General features: G+C 32.9%; 1 protein-coding gene and 1 long non-coding RNA gene across 2 annotated transcripts; both read right to left on the minus strand.

The window, feature by feature from the left end:
• Positions 1 to 277: 277 nt before the first annotated feature.
• Positions 278 to 4,576, minus strand: LOC143059054 (uncharacterized). The gene is made up of 2 exons (XR_012973364.1): positions 3,996 to 4,576; positions 278 to 478 (listed from the first exon to the last, which is right to left on the minus strand). It is a non-coding gene; the product is annotated as an uncharacterized LOC143059054 (long non-coding RNA).
• A 6,071-nt stretch (positions 4,577 to 10,647) lies between these two features.
• Positions 10,648 to 24,741, minus strand: LOC143059419 (chitin synthase chs-1-like). The gene is made up of 7 exons (XM_076232908.1): positions 24,722 to 24,741; positions 21,902 to 22,052; positions 19,224 to 19,419; positions 17,664 to 17,858; positions 17,000 to 17,397; positions 11,255 to 11,419; positions 10,648 to 10,860 (listed from the first exon to the last, which is right to left on the minus strand). Exons 1-7 carry the CDS (start codon positions 24,739 to 24,741, stop codon positions 10,648 to 10,650), a joined length of 1,338 nt encoding a protein of 445 aa, XP_076089023.1.
• Positions 24,742 to 25,070: the final 329 nt, after the last annotated feature.

A 25,070-nucleotide genomic window follows, 5' to 3' on the forward strand; every position in this document is an offset into this window, starting at 1 on the left:
ATCATTTTCAATCCATCATACTTTGCATTGGCAAAAGCCAAATTGTCCGGTATGGAACCAGTCTCAGATTAACAAAGGGAAGTAATTTGTTTAAAAAGTTTGTAATAACAGAATCAAATCGGACCAAACATTTTGCCTTATTTTGCATTAGAAATGCACAGAAGACTAAGTTGATGATATACATGCATTGGTTTAAGAATGGGATAAACATTACTTTTAACGAGTGACTCACTTTAAATATTGGTTTTATCGTGCAAAAAACCAAAAAAGAAGACAATTTTCATTCCAAATGTAATTAAGATTAATTGTATCGATGTATACCACCAGGACCAGTGCATCTATCCATTTTCAATGATTTTAATCTGAGGAATCTGCTCTAATTTCTGCATGATGACATTTTCAACCTTTCAAGCAACTGTGAAGTGCTGCAATATATTTTTAAGCAGCACATAAACAGTTATTAGAGAGGTACTTTCAGCTGAAACGAGAAAATATATTAGTTTTGAAAAAACACTTTATACACTAAATAAAACATTTCAGTATCTCTTTTTATAATTTTTTTGAATTTTTTTGAATTTTACATTTGTTAGAGATACATGAAGTACCGGTACCTTATCCCGGTCTCGTGTTTCTTGTTTGTACACCTGATTTCTCTCACAGTCTATGACAAAATAAACAGGGACTAAATTTAAAGTCAGTCCGGAGATTTAAAAAAAAATATGTGTTCCAGGGTTCACGTTCCCCTTTTCTTGCCCACTCTTCATGTTCTTTGTATGTACTTCATGTTCAGGTAAATGAAATGTGAGTTGAATATCAACTAAGGTGTGATCAAGTATAAAAAATCAAATGACACTCTCTCTAAAAGAACAGATATTATGAAACCATATAACATTTTAGTTCCAGGAAAATATCTTAAGAAGGTGGAAATAAAATTATGTTATGTTTGTTCCAAAGAACTTATTACCATTCAAAGACTTGTTCCAGGGGGAACAAGTATTATGGGAACAACAATCATGTTCACACCACTATGAGAATAAAAAGTTTTCTGGCTTTTGGCTTCAGTTGGAAAAGTTTTAAGATCTGTCATACACTAGATGTGTAAAAGTTAAATGCATTTTGTGTTTCAGAAAGATAATTTCTACAGAGGCGGATTCAGCCATATACATTATTAGATAAAGAACTTGTGTTATGATGAATCTTGAAAAATAAGTGATGAAAACTGCATTAATATGACCTCAATTGGAGATATAACCCAGAGCCCAGAGGTGGATTTAAGGGGGAGCAGGGTGTTATTTCTGAACAATTGGTGGAATATAAAGGGAACACAGACGGATCAACCCATTTTAAAAAGGGGTTCCTAACCCAGGACAAAAAGGGGGGATTATATAGGGAACACAAAATTTTACCGCTTTTGAATCCGCCACTGTGGAATCACTGAAGAATGACTAGAGAGGGCCCCTACTTTATAAAAATTTCTAGATCCGCCAGGGTCTGTGATAAATTTAAATCTAAATAAGCTATTGTTATTTATTACATTAAGTAGGTCAACAGCTCATCTAGCTAATAAATATATTGTTGTGCCTTTTTATGTATATGGCTCGTTGTAGATTAACATCTAAGAAATAGTTAAATTCATGTTTATGATTTGTGTCATTATTGTTTCATTATTGTAACAATTATAAAAATCATTGTAATAACGTATTTAAGCACGTGAGATTCATTGCTATAAAAAAAAAACAGCTTACGCCCGACGTCTTGTGTGGAAGTTTTATGCAATAATCATAATTAGTTTCTGAGGAAGTTTTAAGCAATAACCATTTATTGTTTTTGAGACACGGCGGGACATGTGAACCCCCCCCCCCTTTCCCACCCTGTTTTATTTTACAAATATCACTAAAATAAAATTTTGAATCAAACCAAAAAGTATACAGATCTTTAAATTAGTATAACAAAGAAGTGTGTACAGTTTCAAGCAATATCCATAAATTGTTTTTGAGCTACGGCGCGACATGTAAAAAAAACCCTCCCCTTTTTAACAAATACTCAATAACTCAAAAATAAAATTTTGAGTCATCACCAAAAAGTATACAGATCTTTAGATTAATATAACAAAGAAGTGTGTAAAGTTTTAAGCAATAATCATAAATCGTTTTTGAGATACGGCGCGACATGTAAAAAAACCCTCCCCCTTTTAACAAAATACTCAAAAACTCAAAAAGGAAATTTTGAATCATCACCAAAAAGTATACAGATATTAAGATTAATATAACTAAGAAGTGTGTAAAGTTTTAAGCAATAATCAAGAAACGTTTTTGAGATACGGTGCGACATGTGAAAAAAAGCACACCCCTGTTTTAGTTACAAAGTGCCGTAACTCAAAAAGTTTAAATCTTATTTTCACAAAAAAGTATACAGATCATTTGACCATCATAAGAAACAACTATATTAAGTTTCATGAAATTTGGATGAGTCGTTCTCAAGTTACGGTGCGACATGTTTACGCCGGACAGACGGACAGACGGACGGACAGACGGACGGACACCAGACATTTGTATACCATAATACGTCCCGTCAAAATTTTGACGGGCGTATAAAAAAACCTTTTAACGAGGCGTATATCGGTTTATTAAATATATCTTTTTAAACTAAGAAAGTTGGTTTTACTTAATTTAAACAAAACATTAAGGTATCTTACACTTTATCTATTTCATAAATAAAAAGCAATATATATATAATTATATATCGTTACAGTTTATGTATAGAGGGGAAATGCATACTTAAACCCCGTGCCTACTTTGGTGTTTGTACACCTGATTTCTCTAATATGACCTCAATTGGAGATATAACCCAGAGCCCAGAGGTAGATTTAAGGGGGTGCAGGGAACTATTTCTGAAAAATTGGTTGAATATAAAGGGAACACAGGCGGATCAAGCCATTTTAAAAAGGGGTTCCTAACCCAGGACAAAAAAGGGGGGATTATATAGGGAACACACAATCTTACCGCTTTTGAATCCGCCACTGTGGAATCACTGAATAATGACTAGAGAGGGCCCCTACTTTATGTAAATTTCTAGATCCGCCAGGGTCTGTGATAAATTTAAATCTAAATAAGCTATTGTTATTTATTACGTTAAGTAGGTCAACAGCTCATCTAGCTAATAAATATATTGTTGTGCCTTTTTATGTATATGGCTCTGATCTGGTTGTAGATTAACATCTAAGAAATAGTTAAATTCATGTTTATGATTTGTGTCATTATTGTTTCATTATTGTAACAACTATAAAAATCATTGTAATAACGTATTTAATCACGTGAGATTCATTGCTATAAAAAAAAAACTTTTAACGAGGCGTATATCGGTTTATTAAATATATCTTTTTAAACTAAGAAAGTTGGTTTTACTTAATTTAAACAAAAAATTAAGGTATCTTACACTTTATCTATTTCATAAATAAAAAGCAATACATATATAAAAATATATCGTTACAGTTTATGTATAGAGGGAAATGCATACTTAAACCCCGTGCCTACTTTGGTGTTTGTACACCTGATTTCTCTAATATGACCTCAATTGGAGATATAACCCAGAGCCCAGAGGTAGATTTAAGGGGGCGCAGGGTTCTATTTCTGAAAAGTGGTTAAATATTAAGGGAACACAGGCGGATCAAACCATTTTTAAAAGGGGTTCCCAACCCAGGACAAAAAAGGGGGGATTATATAGGGAACACAAAATCTTACCGCTTTTGAATCCGCCACTTTGGAATCATTGAAAGTTGACTAGAGAGGGCCCCTACTTTATGAAAATTTCTAGATCCGCCAGGGTCTGTGATAAATTTAAATGTAAATAAGCTATTGTTATTTATTACGTTAAGTAGGTCAAGAGCTCATCTAGCCAAAAATAACAACTAAATGCATTTAATACCTATCTATTATATCTATTATACTGACATTAAACAAATAATACAAATAAAATCATATTTGGAATTTTCATACCTTGATAAACTCGTAATATAGTGTAAATCTCAAAATATATAACTTCCATTTTCTACAGACTGTACATGATATCAAATGTCCTTCACATTACATGTGACGTATTTAATCACGTGAGATTCATTGCTAGAAAAGAAAACCCTTTTAACGAGGCGTATATATCGGTTTATTAAATATATCTTTTTAACTAAGAAAGTTGGCTTTATATAATTTAACCAAAAATTAAGGTATTTTACACTTTATCTATTTCATAAATAAAAAGCAATATATATATCAGTTTAAATGAGAAATATATGATTAAAGACCGTGCACTCTTAAGTTATATGTTTGAAGCAAGCGCATAGGTCATCATATATACGTCTTGAAATTTCGAAGTGTCGGCATTTCACGAAAATAAACGCAATTGAGCTAATTTTTGGTGCATGTGGAAGATAATGTAAAAGCCTTTAATAATAATACCGTAATTCAATGAACAAATAAGTTTTTCATAGAGAAATATATCGCTACAGTTTAAGTATGCAGGGAAATGCATAGTTAAACCCCGTGCCTACTTTGGTGGTCATTTTTACGCACGAAATGCTGACTTTTACGCCAATAATTGATATATATATATATATATATATATATATATATTCACGAGTTGCTGTAACAAATATACTTTTCCATTTGATTTTGAAAGAAATTCGTTCAGATGTTGTACAAAAAATAATATTTTCCATTAATTTGAAGATGTAAAACATTGACAACTTCATAGTTTTCCGTAGTGACATACCTGAATCTTTGTCTTCATTTTTGTTTTCCTGGTCATTTTCCAAAATGTTTAATTTTTTCAGGATACTCTTATAAATAAATTCATCCTTTGTGTATTTGTTTGTCGGGCATAACATACAACTGCAAATCAAACAAACACACATTTGCATTAAATATATTTAAGAAGACTTATGTATTTGAATATATGTATGTAAAACGAATATCAAAATTATATTGTCATTTTTATAAATTTTTGTTTACAAAGCTAAGGATTTTTTAATCACTGGCATGGAATACCTTACCTGTATTTGGCACAAATTTTTGGAATTTCGGATCATCAATGCACTTCATAGTACGGTGCCCAGACACAATATTTTTTTAGATTTAATCGTCAAACATACTATATGGCTATATTATAAATCATTGGATTTGGAAAATGAGTACTTTTGAAATATCGATGTCGTCAAAAAGAAATGTGGTAACAGTTTTGCATAAATTAAGGTCAAAGATCAAAGTCTGTTATTATTTTTGTTCCATATTTTCAACATTTTCACATATATACAACAATTTAGGTTAAATTTCAGATAAAGACATTTTCTCAAATCAATTATCAATGAATTATCTTGAAAAATGTAAAACAAAAATATTATTATTATCGATTTATTCAGGAAATTGGCGTTTTTCAAACACTTGTTCTATTATACAAAATCTACAAATATTCTGTTTAAGTTACAGTAGTTACCTTACCGGCTGACATTCAATCTCAGCAATAAATGATAAATATTATTTATACCTGAAGCCTATTATCATGAAAGCGTATTTTGCAAAAGTTCATTCATGTAATTAACCAAAACTCAAAACCACTCAATACCTCAAAAATAGTTACAATTAAAAATCCAATCAAAGAGATCCACATAGCAGAATTGAGCCAGGGGTATCTTCTGGTTCATCTGTCAAGGAACATAATTCTGACCTTTAACATGAGCAATGTGGAAAAACACATGACTTTTTACATGAAGATTTTCCCTTACATGAAAACACAAGCTCCTGCAAGATTTCTGCTGACATATGCCCTTTACAATACACGGGGTTTAATGAATCATTTAACTCTCGCCAACAGTATACTGAAGATGACGGAATAGGGATTTAGCAATGTGTAATGCGGTTCAAATTTCAGTTTGAAACGAAACACATAAAATATACTGTTTCAGTGCCGCTTTACAGAGATGTTAACCGACTAAACTTACATATTTACTGGTGGCAAGCTTGACGTGCATTGTTTAAAGACATATATCATGGATATAGGAATGATTTAGAAAGATTTTTCTGTTCATAAAGCTTTGCAATTAATGTTCATGCCCAAACAAAGGCTTCAATATTACCGAAGCTCTGCAACCACTGTCCTTCAAAGTCTTGTAGTCAGTTTGTTTACTTACTCCAAACACAGACGTAGTAATGTCGCATCCGGTAAATGCATTTATAGAAGGCAAATTATTAAGGAAAGACAGGCACATAGTTGGTGAATGGGTAACAATCTTCACCCTTCCTTTACAATGCTTATGTTCCCTATCTGCACACACAACTCGCTAGTATGTAACATATGTTTTTAGTCTTCACAGAGGTCCGCATAATTTTGCTTTTCCCATTTCTCTAATCTTCGTGTTAAAACTTGAAGCATTGAGTATCATACGAATATCGGCCTCATCTTGAGTGCCAAACAAGTGGCGACAGTGTTGGTATACATAACCTTCACAATTTCGGGATTTACAATATTCCTGCTAAGTAAATCTCACAACCAGGTGGAATCATAGGCCATTTGTCAAAGTTTTGAAAAATAAAACCACCAAAATAATTAAAGAGTGCCTGTTTGTTTACTGTAACAGAAAGAACCTTCTTTCAGTCAGGAATACTCCTCCTTCAATACTCTGATGCACTTTAATGGTAGCTGTAATCTTTGTGCGGCCTGCGTGACCTTTCAGCAGACTTGATAAAGTTGTTCATAGTGTAGCGGTCAAAAACATCTGATACTGTGTGCGCTACAGAAAAGCATTGAGACATATTTTTTTCAATAATCAGCTGCAAGATTACCGAATGTTCTACTTTTATTAACATCAATACCTTGAACTAATGCCATACCATCTCTGTCGTGAGTGATGGTACGATGGAAGGTAGGGAAAGTGTACAATAGACTTGAGATTTTAATTACTTCACCAAAACAGACTTGCATGATTTTCTCGTGGTGCTGTCATCATAACAAAGGGAAATTGGAAGAGGACCTACAGGTTGCAACAGTACGTGTTCTATTCTAACATTCTTTTGTATCTGGGCGTCACACGTAGGTCTTGTGTGGACAAAATACACTTCTGGCGTATTAAAATTTTGAACTTGTTGCCTTTTGATGGCTGTTCTTCGTGTGATTCTTTGTCAATTGTGTTCTCCAATTTATTTATATTGTAGTCCTGTGTTGTCATTTTGATGTTACATTTCACATGGCCATAAAAGTGCGAGGTTTGGCATGCCACAAAACAAGGTTCAACCCACCATTCTTTCCTTTAAAAATGCCCTGTACCAAGTCAGGAATATGGCCATTGTTATAATATAGTTCGTTTCTGTGTGTATTACATTATAACGTTGTGTAGTTTGTTTTCTCTTATTTTTGAGTGTAAATTCACATTGCGATAAGACGTGGCACGGTACTTGTCTATCCCAAATTCATGTATTTTGTTTTGATGCTATATATATATGTTATATTTGTTATTCTCGTGGGATTTTGTCTATGTGTGTTACATTTTAGTGTTATGTCGTTGTTCTCCTCTTATATTTAATGCGTTTCCCTCGGTTTTAGTTTGTTACCCCGATTTTGTTTTTTGTCCATGGATTTATGAGTTTTGAACAGCGGTATACTACTGTTGCCTTTATCTAACATCATCTTTACAGTTTGCCAAAACCAATGGCCGTATTAATACAAGTCCTTGAATTATTTGACATGAAATTATTTCCCCCGATTTACATTTAAGGTTTGTTTTTGTGGTCATGTTTTCAAACGTTATTAGTTTTGACTTTGATATAGGACTATATAAACTCCGTGACTAAAGAAAGAGAAAATTCTAGACATATTCAAGCATTCGTCGATAGCGGTGAGCAAAGACTCTTGAATATCTCGTGTAACATGAATTTCAGAAGAAATATTGATAAGACATTAAGGATGGGATTCCACATCAAAAGGATTAGTCATGATTCATTCAGGTTGTTCACAATGACAATAACATGTTTTTCATCTAATTTCATTGCTATTTGTTTTGTTTCCTTGTGTGAACGTGCATTATTTGCAGTAATTCCAGCCATTTCCAGTATTTAATTACCAAGGGATTCTATGAAATGTCTAGTAAGGGTCTATCTAACAAGCGCAGACTTTTAATTTGTTATTCCTACAGTGCCACCTGATCCCCTAGATGCTTTTATAATGATCTTTTAAACAGCAAAATGTCTACTGTTCTAAGATAAATACCCCAGTATATAAATGTCAGTAATACAGCACAACCCCATTGTTTATATGTATCTATAAGAGGCTGTGTATGAGCTTCGAATAGCTCCGTCATATGAGCGGTAGGACTTGTGTCTGGGTTGAATGGCTGAAATAATGCTTCTGAGATAAATGAATTGGATATTATTGATTGACAAAGGTATACAATATCATATAAATGTTGCTTATTTAACATTTTGTGTAAAAACAAGTGATGACATTGAATTGAAATGTACTCTATAAAATGCAAAATGTTTGTAGTGTTAAACTTTTATAAAAACCTTTCGTTAACGGAATAATTTTACTAAACTATATTTGAAATCGTTATAACAAGGTGTTACAACAATGAATATAATAACAGGAATCATATTACGAATGATCTATTACCATTTAGTCCTCAAAACTTTTCAAATTCGATTTTTCTTTCAAATAAACAAACGTACTGCAACCCCAAATTTACAAAAATTGCATCGTACCATTTTTTGACAACGAGTCAAAATGATAAGTTTAACATTGAATTACCAATACTGTGAAAGTAAGACGAAACGCGCTCATGATGTATTGAATTATACTCCTGGTACCTTTGATAACTCTTTACACCACTAGGTCGATGCTGGTGGACGTCGTGTCCCCGAGGGTATCACCAGCCCAGTAGTCAGCACTTTGGAGTTGACATGAATATCAATTATATGGTCATTTTGATAAAGTTCCTGTTTACTGATTTTCTTATCGCAGGAATATATTAGTTTAGACGTAGTTTGCACAATTTTTAAAAATTTAAGGTCCCCAATGTTCTTCGACTTTATACTTGTATGACTTTAGAACTGTTTTGCTTACAAAACTTTTAATTTTTCGATAAACTAAGGATGTTTTTATCCCAGGCATATATTATCTCAGCCGTATTTGGCACAACCTTTTGGAATTTTTGGTCCTCAATGCTCTTCAACTTTGCACTTGTTTGGCTTTATATCTATTTTGATATGAGGGTCACTGATGAGTCTTATGTATACAAAACGCGCGTGTGGCGTACTTAATTAAAATCCTGGTACCTTTGATAACTATTTACACCACTTGGTCGATGCCACTGCTGGTGGACGTTTCGTCCCCGAGGGTATCACAAGCCCCGTATTCCGCACTTCGGTGTTGACATGAAAATCAATTATGTGGTCATTTTCATAAATTTCCTGCTTACAGAACTTTGATTTTTTGATAAACTAAGGATGTTCTTATCCCAGGCATAAATTACTTTACCCGTATTTGGCACAACTTTTTTGGACTTTGGGTCCTCAATGCTCTTCATCTTTGCACTTGTTTGGCTTCATGAATATTTTGATATAAGCGTCACTGATGAGTCTTATGTAGACGAAACGCGCCTTTGTCGTACTAAATTTAAATCCTGGTACCTTTGATAACTATTGGTCTGAGCGTCACTGATGAGTCTCATGTAGACAAAACGCGCGTCTGGACTATTAACCTATTATCTTGGTATCTCTGATCACTCTTTACACTACTAGTTTGATGTCACTGCTGGTGGCCGTCTCATCCCCGAGGGTATCACAAGTACAGTAGTCAGCATTTCGGTGTCAACATGAATATCAATTATATGGTCATTTTCATAAATTCCCTTACTACAAACATCAAAAAGTCTGAAAAGACGAGTTTTTGTCTAAATTTGCATGATTTTTTACTCAACATTCTTAATTTGTCTAAATACTTATTGAAAATTCTTGACATAGTATGTAGAGAATTTAATAATTCGTCTATGTATACAGAATTTTTTTAAGCCTTGAATCAACATCAGTGGTATTCCGATGGATTAAATCTGTCATGGAACTATCACATGTTCAGACGTAATCCAGTGACTACAACCTAGATTGACCTGTAAGATCTTCCACGATAGATCATTCAACTGATCTATAATGTTCTATCTGCATGCCAAATGACGACCAATATTTTATTACCGTTTATTTAACATAAATATCTTAAATAGATTGTATCAGAATGTATTTATTTTTCAGAATCACAGGAACAAAATAATCAAAATGAATCGTACTTCAACGAAAAACGGATGCCACACTTAACTCCAAAACATATAAAGGAACCAACATTTTAGACAAAAAACATACAAACTAACATAGTCCAGAGTTTCTTATTTGGGATAGGATATAACATGCAGCGGGTTAAAACAAATTATGTGAGATTACAATCACTGTACTATTCTTGTAGTCTATGTGGAATAAATAAGTAATACACATCAATACGTACAGTACAATTCAATTCAATATGAGTCCTATCCAATGTAAGAATATGAAGCAGAGGAAACTACCAAATAACAATAGTCAACATAATTAACAAACAACTGCTAGTATATTTCTATTCTACCTACGTGCAAAATTGTCCAACAGTACAAAAATATCCTTTCTCCTTCACCATTTCTTCGTGACTTTTACTTTTTAAGGACTCTGATTCGGACTTTGTGTCTCTTGTTCCCCAAGATACATCATGTAAATTTCCAATCGAATACAAAAACATAAGCATGGAAATTGATGGTATTGCAAAGAAGTAAATTATCCCCGGAAATAAACAGAGAAATTCCTACAAATGTATTATATAATTCTAAGCAATGATTTGTAAAATATATGTAATATTTAATTGGTCGATTTATTGCTGTTTTCAAATTTAGATAGCCCTTTCTTATTTGAAGTATAACATTTATATAACGGCAGTTTACATGTAATATCTTATTATATGTCTATCATTTCTAGATATGACTTAATAAAACATTAACGAAAACAAAAAGACTTTCTTTTCCTTGAAGTATTGAATTAAAAAAAATGTCTAATTTCAAAATATCTGCTTTACTGGCTTGCATAAAAAAATCATGGATTTGAGTGTGAAGCTTTGAATACAGATTGAAGGATAAAATATCATTTCGAGATCGAAATTTCTAATTTGGATAAATGAATAAATATTAAAATATCTTTCATACCTTTGGGTGGAGAATAGCCGAAATAACAAAAACACCGACTACAAATATGATAAAAATGGTAGTAACGGAGCATAATCCACTCTCAATTCCATCTCTAATAACGCCAACCAAAGCAATCATCATAATAATTCCATATATGCAAGATAATATGGCTGCAAATTGTAGCTGAAACATAATATTGATCAGGACTTTTTACTATTTTCCAGATAATTTTGAGTCTATTCAAATAGCATCTGACGATAAACATGGTCTTGGAGGAGAGATAAAGCATGACTTAATTCAGTACATCCTTAAAATGAGGCCTTTCATTTAAGTTTGTTCGCTAATCGATTTGTAATCGTTCTGTTATGTTGAGAAATTCAAAATGACTTTTGTTTAACTTGTACAGGTGAAGTTTTAAAAACTGGATGAACTATTGCCTGTGTTAAGTATGGGATACAATTCGAAAAAAAGAAGTTGATGCTTTCAATAAAACCATCCAGCAAAAAATTCAATTGTTTAATTGGATATTTTGAGGACAAGATTATTACTTTTATATGAAGAACTATTCGCTTAAGGCGAAGTGTACGTAATTAAACTACACAATGGATTTTTTTTTAAATTTTACATGTAGATTTTACTTGTAAAAATAAATCGGAAAATAAAATAAAAAAAGGGGGTAACCGTTTTCGTTTTTGAGATACGAGCTGTTGAAGTTAACAGCATCATACACCAAAATTACAAAGGATATATAGGGAAAATCGTGAAATTCGGCAGGAATTGTTACATTTCCAAGATTTTCTATTATATTAGACAATCGATTTTTTTTTAAATTTATGAGACGATTCTAAAATGTCTGAGGAATCGATTGGTGCAAAGAAAGTCCTTAGCAACCGTGCTACTTTTCAAGCTATACCCTGGTAAAGTTGAATTTTGCGTGTAAAAAAACAAAAAACAACGACAACGTTATTGACGTCGCTGCAACAGTTACGACGCTTCATATAGTTCTATACTTGTATGAAATATATACCGTTTTGTTGGAGTTCATATTGCTCGGTCTTTAGTTCTTTATGTTACGTTTTGTGTACTATTGTATTGTATTTGTCTATTATATTCGGGTGCATGCGGAGATCGCCAAGCTAGAAAACGGTTGACATTTTCTTCATTATGAACTAGAACTATTTTCGACCTTGGTGCCTTATTTTTGTTAAAATCTAAACACTGCGACGTGTTTTCAAAATCTTTGTTCCCATAAAACTTCATTTCATCAAGGTCTCTTCTGAGAATATCAGCCATCTGTCTGGCACAGGATAACAAATCAATATTTAAGTAAATTTAAGTTGTGTGGTAATTCTTAGTACATTTGGGTAAATTAATCTTATCTTTGTGCCGCATAAGCATCTCTATAATTCAACACATCCCTGAGCCACGGTATTATATATTTTATGCATTGCATGATCTTCTTTTTATCACAACCCAGACCGGCTAGTAACCGCTGTATAACTTTACACGTCTGAAGACGAATATTTGCGTGAAACATTTTTGTATGATTTTTATTTCTGGAAATCAATCTGAAATCTACAACAGTCCTTTTCCGAAAGTCGGGCTGGACCTTTACTTTAATGTGCATTCGGGATTTACACAAATTGTAACCCGAATAATTCAGTCGTATTATTCAGCTGATGTACGAATGCTACATTTCTCGTGTGGGAGAAAATCGGACACGGAAAGGGCTTGAATTATTCGAGTTACTCAAATTGAAACTCGGGAATATATTTCTAACTGTTCGGAATTCGCGGAAACAAATGATTGTTTTTCGCATTACGGTATTGAATCAATATGAGTCAGAGCTACCAATTATTTCTTTTAACAAATTCGAATACCAGTCAGTTTATAGGACCTCAGTTTGAAATAGGGGCGGCAATCCATTCATTTTATCCAATCAATTGGAGGGGGGTCAACATTGATAGTCAAAAAGCCTTGAAATATTCGATAAAAACGTTGAATGTAAATTATATGAACTCCAAAGTCTCATATTATAAGACTAGTAAACCACAGTCTTCTCAATTCTTGTATGATCATGAACTAGGTGAAAACCTAGAGCTAACCGAGTGCGAGATCCTCATGGATAATCATCGAGGTCGTTAAACACCCCTTGCAGTAAACTTGGGTTAAATTTTAAAAAAAATCGAAATGTAATAGTTTGAACACATTTCACCTATCATTTCACTAAATATTAAATTGCAGTTACAAGTATCACAAAACTTCCCTGACCTCTTTTCTTTAACCATAATAGAGAGAGGAGGGAAGGAGGGATCCAGATCCCGAAATCCCGGGCTTAAAATCACGAAATCCCGCTGTCCCGAATTTGAAAAAAAATTAAATCCCGAAAGGGTCAATTCCGAAATCCCGAGCTTAAAAACACTCGATCCCGGAGTTCCGATAAAGGTCCCCCCTCCCCCCCCCCCCCCCCCCCCCGTAATTCTATATTCTATTCATTCATAAACTTGAATTGAGACTTGATACTTCAAAATTACATTCTCTAGTTTTGAATGCTGCACACAGGCACAATAAAAGAAAACAGATTTCGCTATATATCTCTTCGAAATTGGAATTTGTGAAAGAAGAAATGACATGTTATATTCTATCTTACATGTGTACTTTCAATTTCAATAGGGTTCTAAATTTAGATTTAGTTTTCCCATAAATTGCGGACGGAATAGAAGACACCCTGTTTATTTTCTGCACATGTAGAAAAAATTGAAAACTGGGAGTTGAATGAAATAATTTTTACTTATTTTAAGATAAATGTTAGAGTGAGACAATTTTTAAGTTACTGAATGATTTTGGGGGCATAATTTGATTATTTTTTGTTTGTTTTCCGTCTTTGTTCTTCCTACTTGTAAGTGTTGCACTAGTGGTCAAATTATTCTCTTGGTATCGTCTGATATCTTATATGAATATAAATCATGTCCTTAAATTTTCAATTGCACAAAGTACGAACATTTCAACGTCTTTTTAATTTAACAATTAAATTCACACGTCTTTCATTAATTATTTGTAACCTATTTTAAAACTTTACGTTGAGTACTGTGTTTTTCGTTCAAGACTACGGCTTTTTAAAACGATATTGTTGGGTCAATTCAGGTTTCATTTTAATTAATTTGATATCAATAGAAGAAAAAATTTTACATGTTTATTTGTTTATTTGTTTATAATTTTGTTGTGAGGCGTTTTTTCTTTCTGATGATATCATAAACACGAAATGCCTTCTCCTACGCGTCTAAAACCAAAAAAAAAAACAGTGTTTTTAAGTCAGACTGCACACAGAACAACGTACAGAATGCTGTGATTTCTAGTTGGAGTTAATTAGATAATTTCTATGAGGTTTAAGACAGCACAGGCGTGCTTGTTGGATTCATTATAGACCGCAGAAAGTAGTTTCTCTTTCGTGTGTCCTTTCTTGGAGTAAGGGAGATAACTTGCATAACTAACGACGAACGTTTTTAATCCCGTATTCCGCTAGAGGCGTGCAATTACGTACACTTCGCCTTAATTAATATTTCGTACACACAAATTTAGAACGCATATGTTGTAATGTGTTTTACACAACTATCTGCTATCAATATATAATGTGTGTAGTTTATCTGTTGTATGCCTATAGTTTGTACGACTTTGGTAACTAACGCTTAAAATAATTCATTTAGATTAATTTAGGCGGAATTTTCCATGGAAGGAAATATATATAAAAAACAGTCATTTGCTTCAATACTTTTTTTCAAAACTAGTTTCACATGTTTGTGATTATCATAGATGAATAAATATATATATTGATTAATCTGCATTTTGTATACTTTCGTTTGTCTTTAGATCTTTTTTCCGACGTAGTCGGTATAGTTTCGGTTTGTGCCCTTTGAACTTAAGGACGCTTAACTATGGCAACAGAATACGCATGCTCGAAAATCCTTTCTGTGATTGGACAAAATGCTGTCATGGTGGGTGATTTGGTTGTGTTTGAAAAAAACGTCTCGTTAATTATATCGTGATGGAAAGCAAGTGAAAAATATAAATATTTGAACTAGTTCTTACAAAGATTTATATTTTTATTAAAATAATTGTTTCTCTAATAGCTATTCGCATCCATGACAGCTGTTTATTCGGGACAATTATATAATTTTTAATGTTTACTTTGTTGTACGAACTTACATGACTTTTAGAACGCACCTACGTATGTGAGATTTCCGCGGGGTTTTGGTAAATGTAAACAAAAAGATACAAGGACCGAGAATACTGAACAAAAACAGAGAACACGTTATTTAAATGGTAAATCACTTATTTAAATATAATCGGAATATTCACAAAACAATTTGTAACGTTCTTTTGTTGGTAATTCATTGATTTTTAGATAGTTACAGCATTGTTGTTCACAAGATAAAGGTAGTGAACGGGCGTTGCCACCAAGGACATGTGTCAAACTATGCAGATTTTCAGTGCACTGAAATCGCCTTCTTGTAGTTACATTCAGATGGAGATTTAATTAAAGAGGTCCTGCATCATTAAGTCATTGTGCTTCTGAAGGTTATCGAAATGATAGTTTTAAATACTCAAATTTAAATACGTCGGATATATTTTTTAAAGATAGTTCTTGTTTACCATGTCAGATAATTTTTCCCGTATGAGATTTGATGTGCCTTTGGTATATGTCTCTTCCCTTTTAATAAAGATCATCAAACAAGTATTAGATATTGTTTTACATGATATCAATGAAGCCGCAACAGTTTTGTAAGTATCATTTTTAATGATTGCATGGAATATCACGATAGTCTACTCAATGGTGTTTTGTTTGTGATTCCTTGATTTTATCCTTTGTTAATTCGACCGAATACAAATGCGTGCAAGTGTCCCCTTTTGATAGTTAAAAAGGTATATGACAAATCATGACAAGTCCCGAAAACAAAATAATACCAGTGAGACACTTATTATCAGTAACATTTTAGCACTTGTACTATTATTAAATAGTTAAAAGCATCGTCCGTTAGTGCTATGCTTCTGTATATCTTAGTTAAATATATATACATGTAAACTATCACATTGAATCGTGTCTTTAAAATGTCGTCCATTTAAAATATGGGAAAGGATATACATGGAAATTTGTAAAATCTCCTATTTATGTAGATCTTTGTTCAATAAAGGTTTATAACTTGCATGAAAGTAAAACGTAAAATACGTTAACTATTCTAAAAATTTGAGAAAAAGAGTTCAATGCGTCCGTGGAAATTCATGTACAATAATGTTGGCCAAAGAAGTAGAGGGCAATGAGATTAAAGGACCACGCTCAGATAGAATATCATATACTTCTACTATTGAAGCTAAGCACAACACTCATAAATAAGATAAAAAAACAAATACTATTACAGCTTTCAATAATTTCTTTTTGCTATCAATCACTAGTAAAATTTGACTGAGAGTAAGTGTCTGACTGGTGTTATTTGAGTTCGTGACTTGTGGTTTATAATATACTTTTATAATTGCCAAAAGGAGACACATGCACGCATCCTTATTGCGAAATACTCTCAAGCAAAATGTTTCAATTGTTCAAAATTCAATTGTCTAGAGATTAGAAATATTTTGTAAATGTGAATTGCTATACTCTATTTTTGAAACGTTTTCAAATAAGGAAGAACATTGTCTAGATTTGAAAAATCTAAATCTAAATGGAGAGCTGTCACATTGTTAGAAATATCTAAAAAAAAAAATTATACAAACCTGTCTCTGTGTCGAGGCATACAGGCACATAAGCATAAACACTGACACCGGTATGACATTCAAAATCAAAGTTATCAAAGGGGTAATCCATGTAAAGCTGATAATGATAGCTCCTAATATCAACAGGAAAATAGAGCCTGGTGTTAATAAAGTTGAAATAAACAAAAACCAGTGATAACCGATGTAAGGTATAGACATACTGGTATTGGTCTTCCTTATTTCATTCCAAGATAAAAGTACATCTAGAATATTTGCCATTGTTGATGGTGTCCATCGGCGACGTTGATTGTAAAATTCTCTAAAACCTTCAGGAGCAAACGTGTAAGCGTCTGATTCTGCAGCATATTGGATTTTCTTTCCTTTTTTCAGAAGTAAAGTACATAACCACCTGTCTTCGCCTTGCAAAATATAATTTTTCAAATTTTTACATAAAATTGCATATTATAAAAATTCACCACACAAACATTTCAAAGGAATCAGGACATGCAGTTGCTTAATTATTTTTTTTTTCATAAAATGTGTTGTTGTTTACAAAAAGTCATGAAAAGCCTTTCATTCTGAAAAAAAAATAAATTCAAAAGTGAATACAAAAATCAATTCAATATTTAGAATGCGTATTTATTAGGATTTATAGAAAAAAAAAACATTGTCAAATTAAGGTTACCTTGATCATATTGTAAATGGTGCCAGGGTTCTGTTGGTAGCTTACTATATTCATCTAATACCGTCAAAATTGACGATCCACGAAAAAGACTGAAACAGCCTGGACTGCAGAGTACACAACCTGTGACATGTTCAGTTGCCTTCTGTAGCCAATGACTAATTGCATACTCAAACTGTTGGTACCACACCATTGGACCTTTGTAATTAACAGATTTATCAATTCACGATCATTTTTCATTTCGTAAGTTTAATTTCATTTCATTTTTAATTGATATCTATAAGAGTCGTTATTTTCTATTATTATATTTACGTTTTTAATCGCATGCGAATGTCAGCAGTATCAACATGTAAACATACGCACAATATAAATTTCATACAAGTATACAGAGCACATGTTTATTCCCGGAGCAAGTATGTATTTGCATGAGCAACACGACGGTGACAACATGAGAAGCAAGATTTGCTTACCCTTTTGGAGAACAGGAGAATAACTCCGGTTTTGGTTGTATTCGAATTGTGCGGTCTTTTGTTTCCTATAATGGATTGTATTTGTGTTTTTTTTTCATGCCATTGTTAGTTCGTTTACGAGATTCAAAAGATACCATATGGATATTTGAACTCATAAGTCAAAAAGAAAACTAGCAATGTTTTGACATAAAATAGACTGGTAAACAGACTCTGCTCCACATGTGGCACTCGTTGCGTTGCATATGCAGTCTATTTCGAATATGTTATTATCACTCGAGGTGAAGAGGACGTCTTTGAGGTTACGAGATTTGAAAATGACGTCAACAATATGTGTTACTATGCAATAAAGTTTTATACAGATTATGGCAATTTAAAATTAAAAACAGTAATATTCTTCCATCGGGCATTTATTGCTCAGTGGAACCTGGTCAAACGTTTGATAGTTTTGTTTGTTAATGGTTTATCATTTAGTATTTGCTTATTCCCTAATGTTATAATTCAAGCATCACTAATGATTCCTAAGTAGACAAAACCCGTATCAGGTGAAAGTATTTATAAGCCAGATCTCTTTGTAGATTTTTTTCTTTTATTCGTTATGACACATTATAATGAAGTTCCGAATAGGTAAAAGCAGATATAAACCATATATTACACATGATCCTTTAGAACGCTCAATCCCGAGGACTGCTGCGTTTACATTTTTCAAAGATATTGCGGAATTTTTTCTACAATAGACTTCTCCGTTAACGTATAATACATGTTCTTTTAGGATTTCTCGATTCATAGAATACTTTTATTTATATTTATATGCTCCTTTTAGATGCATAATTTGAACTATTGTTTGCATTTACATAGTATATCGGATTGTTTATGATGTAGGATATCGCAAACTGCGTCTATTCATATTCTTAACCCAGTGCGGACGGATGTTTATTTTCGCTTACTAATATAATCCCCCAATGAGTTTGTTTATTTATCATAATTCATAATTTTCATATCAATAGGTTACTATTAGAAAATGAAAACAGTCGTATGTTTGCATTGTCTTTTTTCAAAATAAAAAACAAGAAGATCCATACTTTGAATTCCATACCTGTTCCTATCGGATGTATTCTACCACAGGCTGCTCCTATTTTACTTGATTTTTTTAGACGACGCATTAAACTCAAGAAAGCCTCTGGTTCAAATTTCACATCTCCATCAAGAGCCAAAATATAAATGTTTTCAGCAGCAAACTTTGAATCCGGTTGCTTGTGTTTGTGTTCCAAAATGTAACGCATATACATTACCTGCAAAAACAAAATGATGTTAAATGTTTCGTAGTCTTTGATTTGCTTTCCATTGAATGTCATCAAAACACATTAGGTCTGTAAGTCTATTTTTTTGTAAATCGATACAAGACATAAGACTTTCAAGACATTGCATACAAGTGACATCTTTTCATGTTAAAACATACAACTTTACATTTATATTTACTTTGAATCATTTTATTATAACAAAATCATAATGAACATATATACGAATTTGACTTAAAAATTTGTTTTAGTTTTTGTTAAAAAATAAAATTCCAGTTTCAAGTATAATTATCTTCATGATCTTTGTTCAGTCATAAAGACAACTATTTGATGTTAATCTTTCATTGAAGATTACATACCAGCTCCTTTGTTCTAACAGGGGTGATCTGAGCCGGATCACCCCTACCAGATCACCCCAGTTTGAGTTTCTTTGTTATGCATGCTTTCCTTTGTTCTGTAGCATTTTGGCGGGAATGTCGAATCCACTATAAAACTTATAACTAATTGTACGGAAAAGACTATCTTTCTAAATTCAAGTAGACAAAAATCCAGTGTATATGCTGGGATTCGAACTCAAGACCTTTAGCATACCCAGCCACGACACATACCACTACACCAGGACGACTGGATAAAAACTATCAGTAATTTAACATACTTAAAGGAAGCAAGATATTTTTATAAGTTGGGCGAGTTAGCAGACCTTTATTCAGTGGGGTTTAGACCCTTTTCGTTAAAAAGTGAGTTTTGATTTTACACTTTTTCAAAAGTTGGAAGAGTCGGTAAACAAAAGTGGAGCGATATTTTTTATAAAGTGGCGATATAGTGTGGGCCGATTGGCCAGTGGGGCGAGTTGCCATTGTTCGATATCTACTCATCGTGGTCGGGGGTCATAAAGGGTATACATCATATCTATAATACTAAAATTACGAGGTCCAATTTGTCAGCCGTCATCACGTAAAACCGATGAATCAAAGAATTCAACTTTATATATAACTAATATAGTACAATGGTGTTGATTAAAAATTACACCACTCTAGGCCTATTTGTTTTCCACGTAATTAATATTGCCAATAATTAAGAAGTTTCGGATCGAGTCCGACACCGATACCAATAGTATATTCACCTGTTACCTATTACCTTATCTGTACGTTCCGCATCTGACAGGCGCACCACCATACAGTGTATTTAGAATTTTGCTGTATACTGTTGAGTAAAAAATACTCCATTCCAGGTCCTTTTGTTTTCCAAATTATTAATATTACCAATAATTGAAGGTTACAGGTCGACGGGTTTAAACAGAAAGATTTTGAAAGCAGAGAAAACTGTGCACCTTATACATGTTATAACAGGGGCGGATCCAGCCATTTTAAAAAGGGGGGTCCCAACCCAGAGTAAAGGGGGGGTTCCAACTATATGCTCCAATCCAAATGCATTGATCGGCCAAAAAAAAGGGGGTTCCAACCCCCTGAACCACCCCCCCCCCCTGGATCCGCCACTGTATAATCGGCATGACTTTATCAGATGACAATACCAATACTAAAATAAGGCATACGCATAGTTATATATCAGTCACGGACCTGCGATATCACGGGTGTGTTCTAGTAGTAATATATAAATGTATTATAATGGTTGTGTGGCGTTCTAAACTAGATTTGATGAATTGTAAATGTTTTTCATATAATCTAAAACAGCTGGGATGTAAAATAGTTATCCCATTCGGACTTGGTGTGTCAGTGTTCGATCACCCTTTGGCCTGCGGTCATCGGGGTGATCTTACACTGACACACCGCGTCCTCGTGGAATAACTATTAATTATTTGTCCCTTTCAAGTTTATGTGTATATACGTTTCCTCATTATGGTCCAAAACAGTAGTAAAGGAATAAACATCGTGATTTAAGGGCAGATATATCTCAACTTGTTTGATTCGTTTGTTTATCTAACAGTGGATTTGATTTTAACGAAAGAAAGATCTGTAGTACTGACAAATTGATTACACCTGGGTTTTAGATAAAACAAACTAAGTCTAGTCAAAACATTACACAAACTATATCAAATACAAAAATAGAAACGAATAATGCGTAAAAGTGACAACTATCTGACCAAAGAGCCGAAATGAGTCAAAGGTAACAAATTGGTTTTTAACTCAGTTAGTAAATTCCGCAAGAAAAACGAACGCCACACTAAACTCAGCATTAAATATACAAATGAAACACAAAGTTGAATAATATAAAAGACTAACAGAGGCTAGAGGTTCCTGATTTGGAACAGGCAACAAATTGCGGCGGCGTTACACAAGTTTTGCGAAATATCAATTCTGTTACCCTTTAAATATACCTTATTGCATCTAAGGTCTTATTGCCAGATTATCCAGACAATTGTCCTTATCATCTTTGGAAATTCACCCAAAATAAATCACTTTTTAAATATTTATTTTATTCATAACTGCTCATTTATCAAAATTTAATATTGCTTTACCTGACTCCACCTTTTTTTGTTTTTGACCTTATTTTTATTCTTTAAATGGACAAATAATGTGTTCCCCTTAGGAAGACGCCACTCTAATCTAGCTCCATAAGGCGATTGCTTTTCGAAACCAACTGCTTTGTCGACCGTGGAATGTTGTGGACTGTAATAAATTTGACATCCAGATTAGAAAATGTTCTCTGTGTATATATATATATAGGTTTGAACGTAGTTTTCAATTTAGACTCGTTTATATATAAACATGTTAGAACAATAGTTATTGTACAAAAATTAAAAAATAATGACATATGTTATTCAATCTCCTCGACATAAAAATAGCAAATAAAAAATGCTATGTAGCATGTTATAAATGTATGAGGGGCTGGAATGGGGGCCTTCATTTCTGTATTTCATTTTTATTACTTTTTTTCTATTCTTTTCATGTTGAGCCATTATTTTCTTTTATTTTTATTCCAGCACCCAATTATTCTCTAGCCTTCATTTTTTTCTATCCTGTAAAGATCAGTTTGCACTATATGCTATAAAAAGTTTAGTATATCAAACCCATCCGGAATCTCTATTAATAAACTCGACAATTATATATTAATATATATAAAACATCGTTGAGCCCCGCGTTTTGAATTTGAAAATATAACTGTAGTGATTTATGACGTATCACACTTGCAGTGGTAGAACCTATAGGTGTAACACCACTTATTCGAGCCCGGCCATAAAGCACATACCAGAAAGTACTACATATTTAACACAAAATAGTTCCTACTATGTACAAGTACCGGGCCACGTCGACTGTATTTTTGTCCATCTGATGAGTTAAGCCTTTTTCAACTGATTTTTATAGTTCGTTCTTATGTTGTACTGTTATACCACTGTTCCAGGTTAGGGGGAGGGTTGGGATCCCGCTAACATGTTTAATCCCGCCACATTATTTATGTATGTGCCTGTCCCAAGTCAGGAGCCTGTAATTCAGTGGTTGTCGTTTGTTTATGTGTTACACATTTGTTTTTCGTTCATTTTTTTACATAAATAAGGCCGTTAGTTTTCTCGTTTGAATTGTTTTACATTGTCTTATCGGGGACTTTTATAGCTGACTATGCGGTATGAGCTTTGCTCATTGTTGAAGGTCGTACGGTGACCTATAGTTGTAAATGTCTGTGTCATTTTGGTCTTTTGTGGATAGTTGTCTCATTGGCAATCATACCACATCTTCTTTTTTATATTTTTGGTATCAAATGAAAGCTGAAGGACTGGTGATCATTGTAGAACACTATTTACTTTTAATTTTGAATATTAAAAAGACTTCACAAAATTTTCAAAAGTGGATCATTTTGTCTGTTTGTCTGATCTGAAGTACCTGTTTTTGGTACATCCGAAGTTCCAGGAACCAGTTCTTTCTTATATGCTTTATAAAGTATGTTGATTTTTTTCAGTACAAGACACCATAAAGTGTTGCTTTGAAATGCAATGATTGCCACTTTATTTGAACTTAAAACAAAAGAGGTGTGCCTGCTTGAAACGGAGAAGTTTAACATAAAAAACAATGGGTCCATGGATTAGTGGTGTATTTCCTTTACATAACAAAAGTCGATTAAAACAATACACAGAATAAGATTAGCAAAATGTGTAATTCGCAAGTCTGTTTCATATTTGATTTTTAAAGTTACGTAAAACAATAGCACTAGCACTAGCACTTTTGTGACTTTTGATGATCGAAAGCCTATCTGCACATAATACAACACTTTGACAACACTCCTGGTTTTTTTATGGCAGGACGTCACAACAATAGTATGAATAAATCCGTTTAATACGTTGAAATACTATAATGTAATGAAGTTAACTTTCTTTGTCAATTGTTTGTTTTTATATAAATCGTTCATTTTTACAAAACTAAATCACTTTAAACTTTCCTCTTCTGCATGGTTCTACTGTTCGCGTGCATCTTGCATTCCTACAGTCAGAACGCTGACGTGCTTTCGATGGTTAATTGACCAATGCTAAATATATTCTGTATCAACTTCAAAAGTAATAAATGATCTTTATTGCGTATGGCAAAGTGTTCCTTTATTTGTCTTTGTATATTTCTAATCTTTTTCTGTTTACTTGATATTTAGTACATTTAGTACCCTTTGGCTTAGATCGGTACTTATATATTCTGGTAATGGGTTGTTATGCTGTGGTATTTTTTTTATATTCTTGTCTTTCATTTTTGCTAATAGGTGTGTATAAATAACATTTAGTTTTTCTTTGATGACATGTTTACTTGTCTTTGTAGTAATGAGTATTTTAACACACTGTTGACTACTCTACCTCTGTTTTTAACATTTTCAACTGACATCTTTCTGTTTTGTTCTATCATTTTTATCAACATAAAGGTTTGATATAACGTTTTTTACGTAGGGAAACGCTGTTCAAGTGAGATATTTTGCTAGCTTTGAAACAATCTTTAATCCGCCATTTTCTGCATAAGAATTTAGGCCTTTGTTAAAACATTTTTTTTTTCGAGATTGTCGTTTACTTTTCTAAAAATATTCAATTATCAAGTGTCTGATGAAACTGCAATGATTTGAACAAATACATAAAGCAGAGGTATGAGTATATTATATATAATTCTTAAACCAAAACAAGCAATTACCAGGCAACTGGAGATCACGAAACAAAAGCATACTCAATAAGGAAGTTCAAAATTGAAGAGCAATGAGAACCAAAAATTCCTAAAGTTTTGCTAAATACAGCTCAGGCAATCTATTCCTGAGGTAGAAAAGCCTTATAATATCTATTGATAAAAGTTTTATACGTTTGTTTCTGTTTACCTACCTTTCATATTCTTCAACCATTTTGATGAATGTTTCGACATAGTTATTCTTCCTACCATCGTCATTCTCAATGAAAGCGTCATCAAAGAAAATATGAGCTAAAATATATTCATTGATTAGACCATTTCTGATACAGTTTGGTGCAGACCAAGCATTATTTGTAAATGGGTTTTATCATATCACATGACAAGAGAAAAAAAAGAAATACCAACTGGCAATTTTCGAATAATACGTAGAATATCTATTAAAATCCATGCTACGACAAGCATTTTATTGATTGAAAATTCCTTTCTGTACATAAGAACGCCAGGCAATATTTATTCTGGAATTTTAAAAAACCCACCAGACAT

Source organism: Mytilus galloprovincialis, chromosome 14 (assembly GCF_965363235.1).
Source record: "Mytilus galloprovincialis chromosome 14, xbMytGall1.hap1.1, whole genome shotgun sequence".
NCBI lineage: Eukaryota > Metazoa > Mollusca > Bivalvia > Mytilida > Mytilidae > Mytilus > Mytilus galloprovincialis.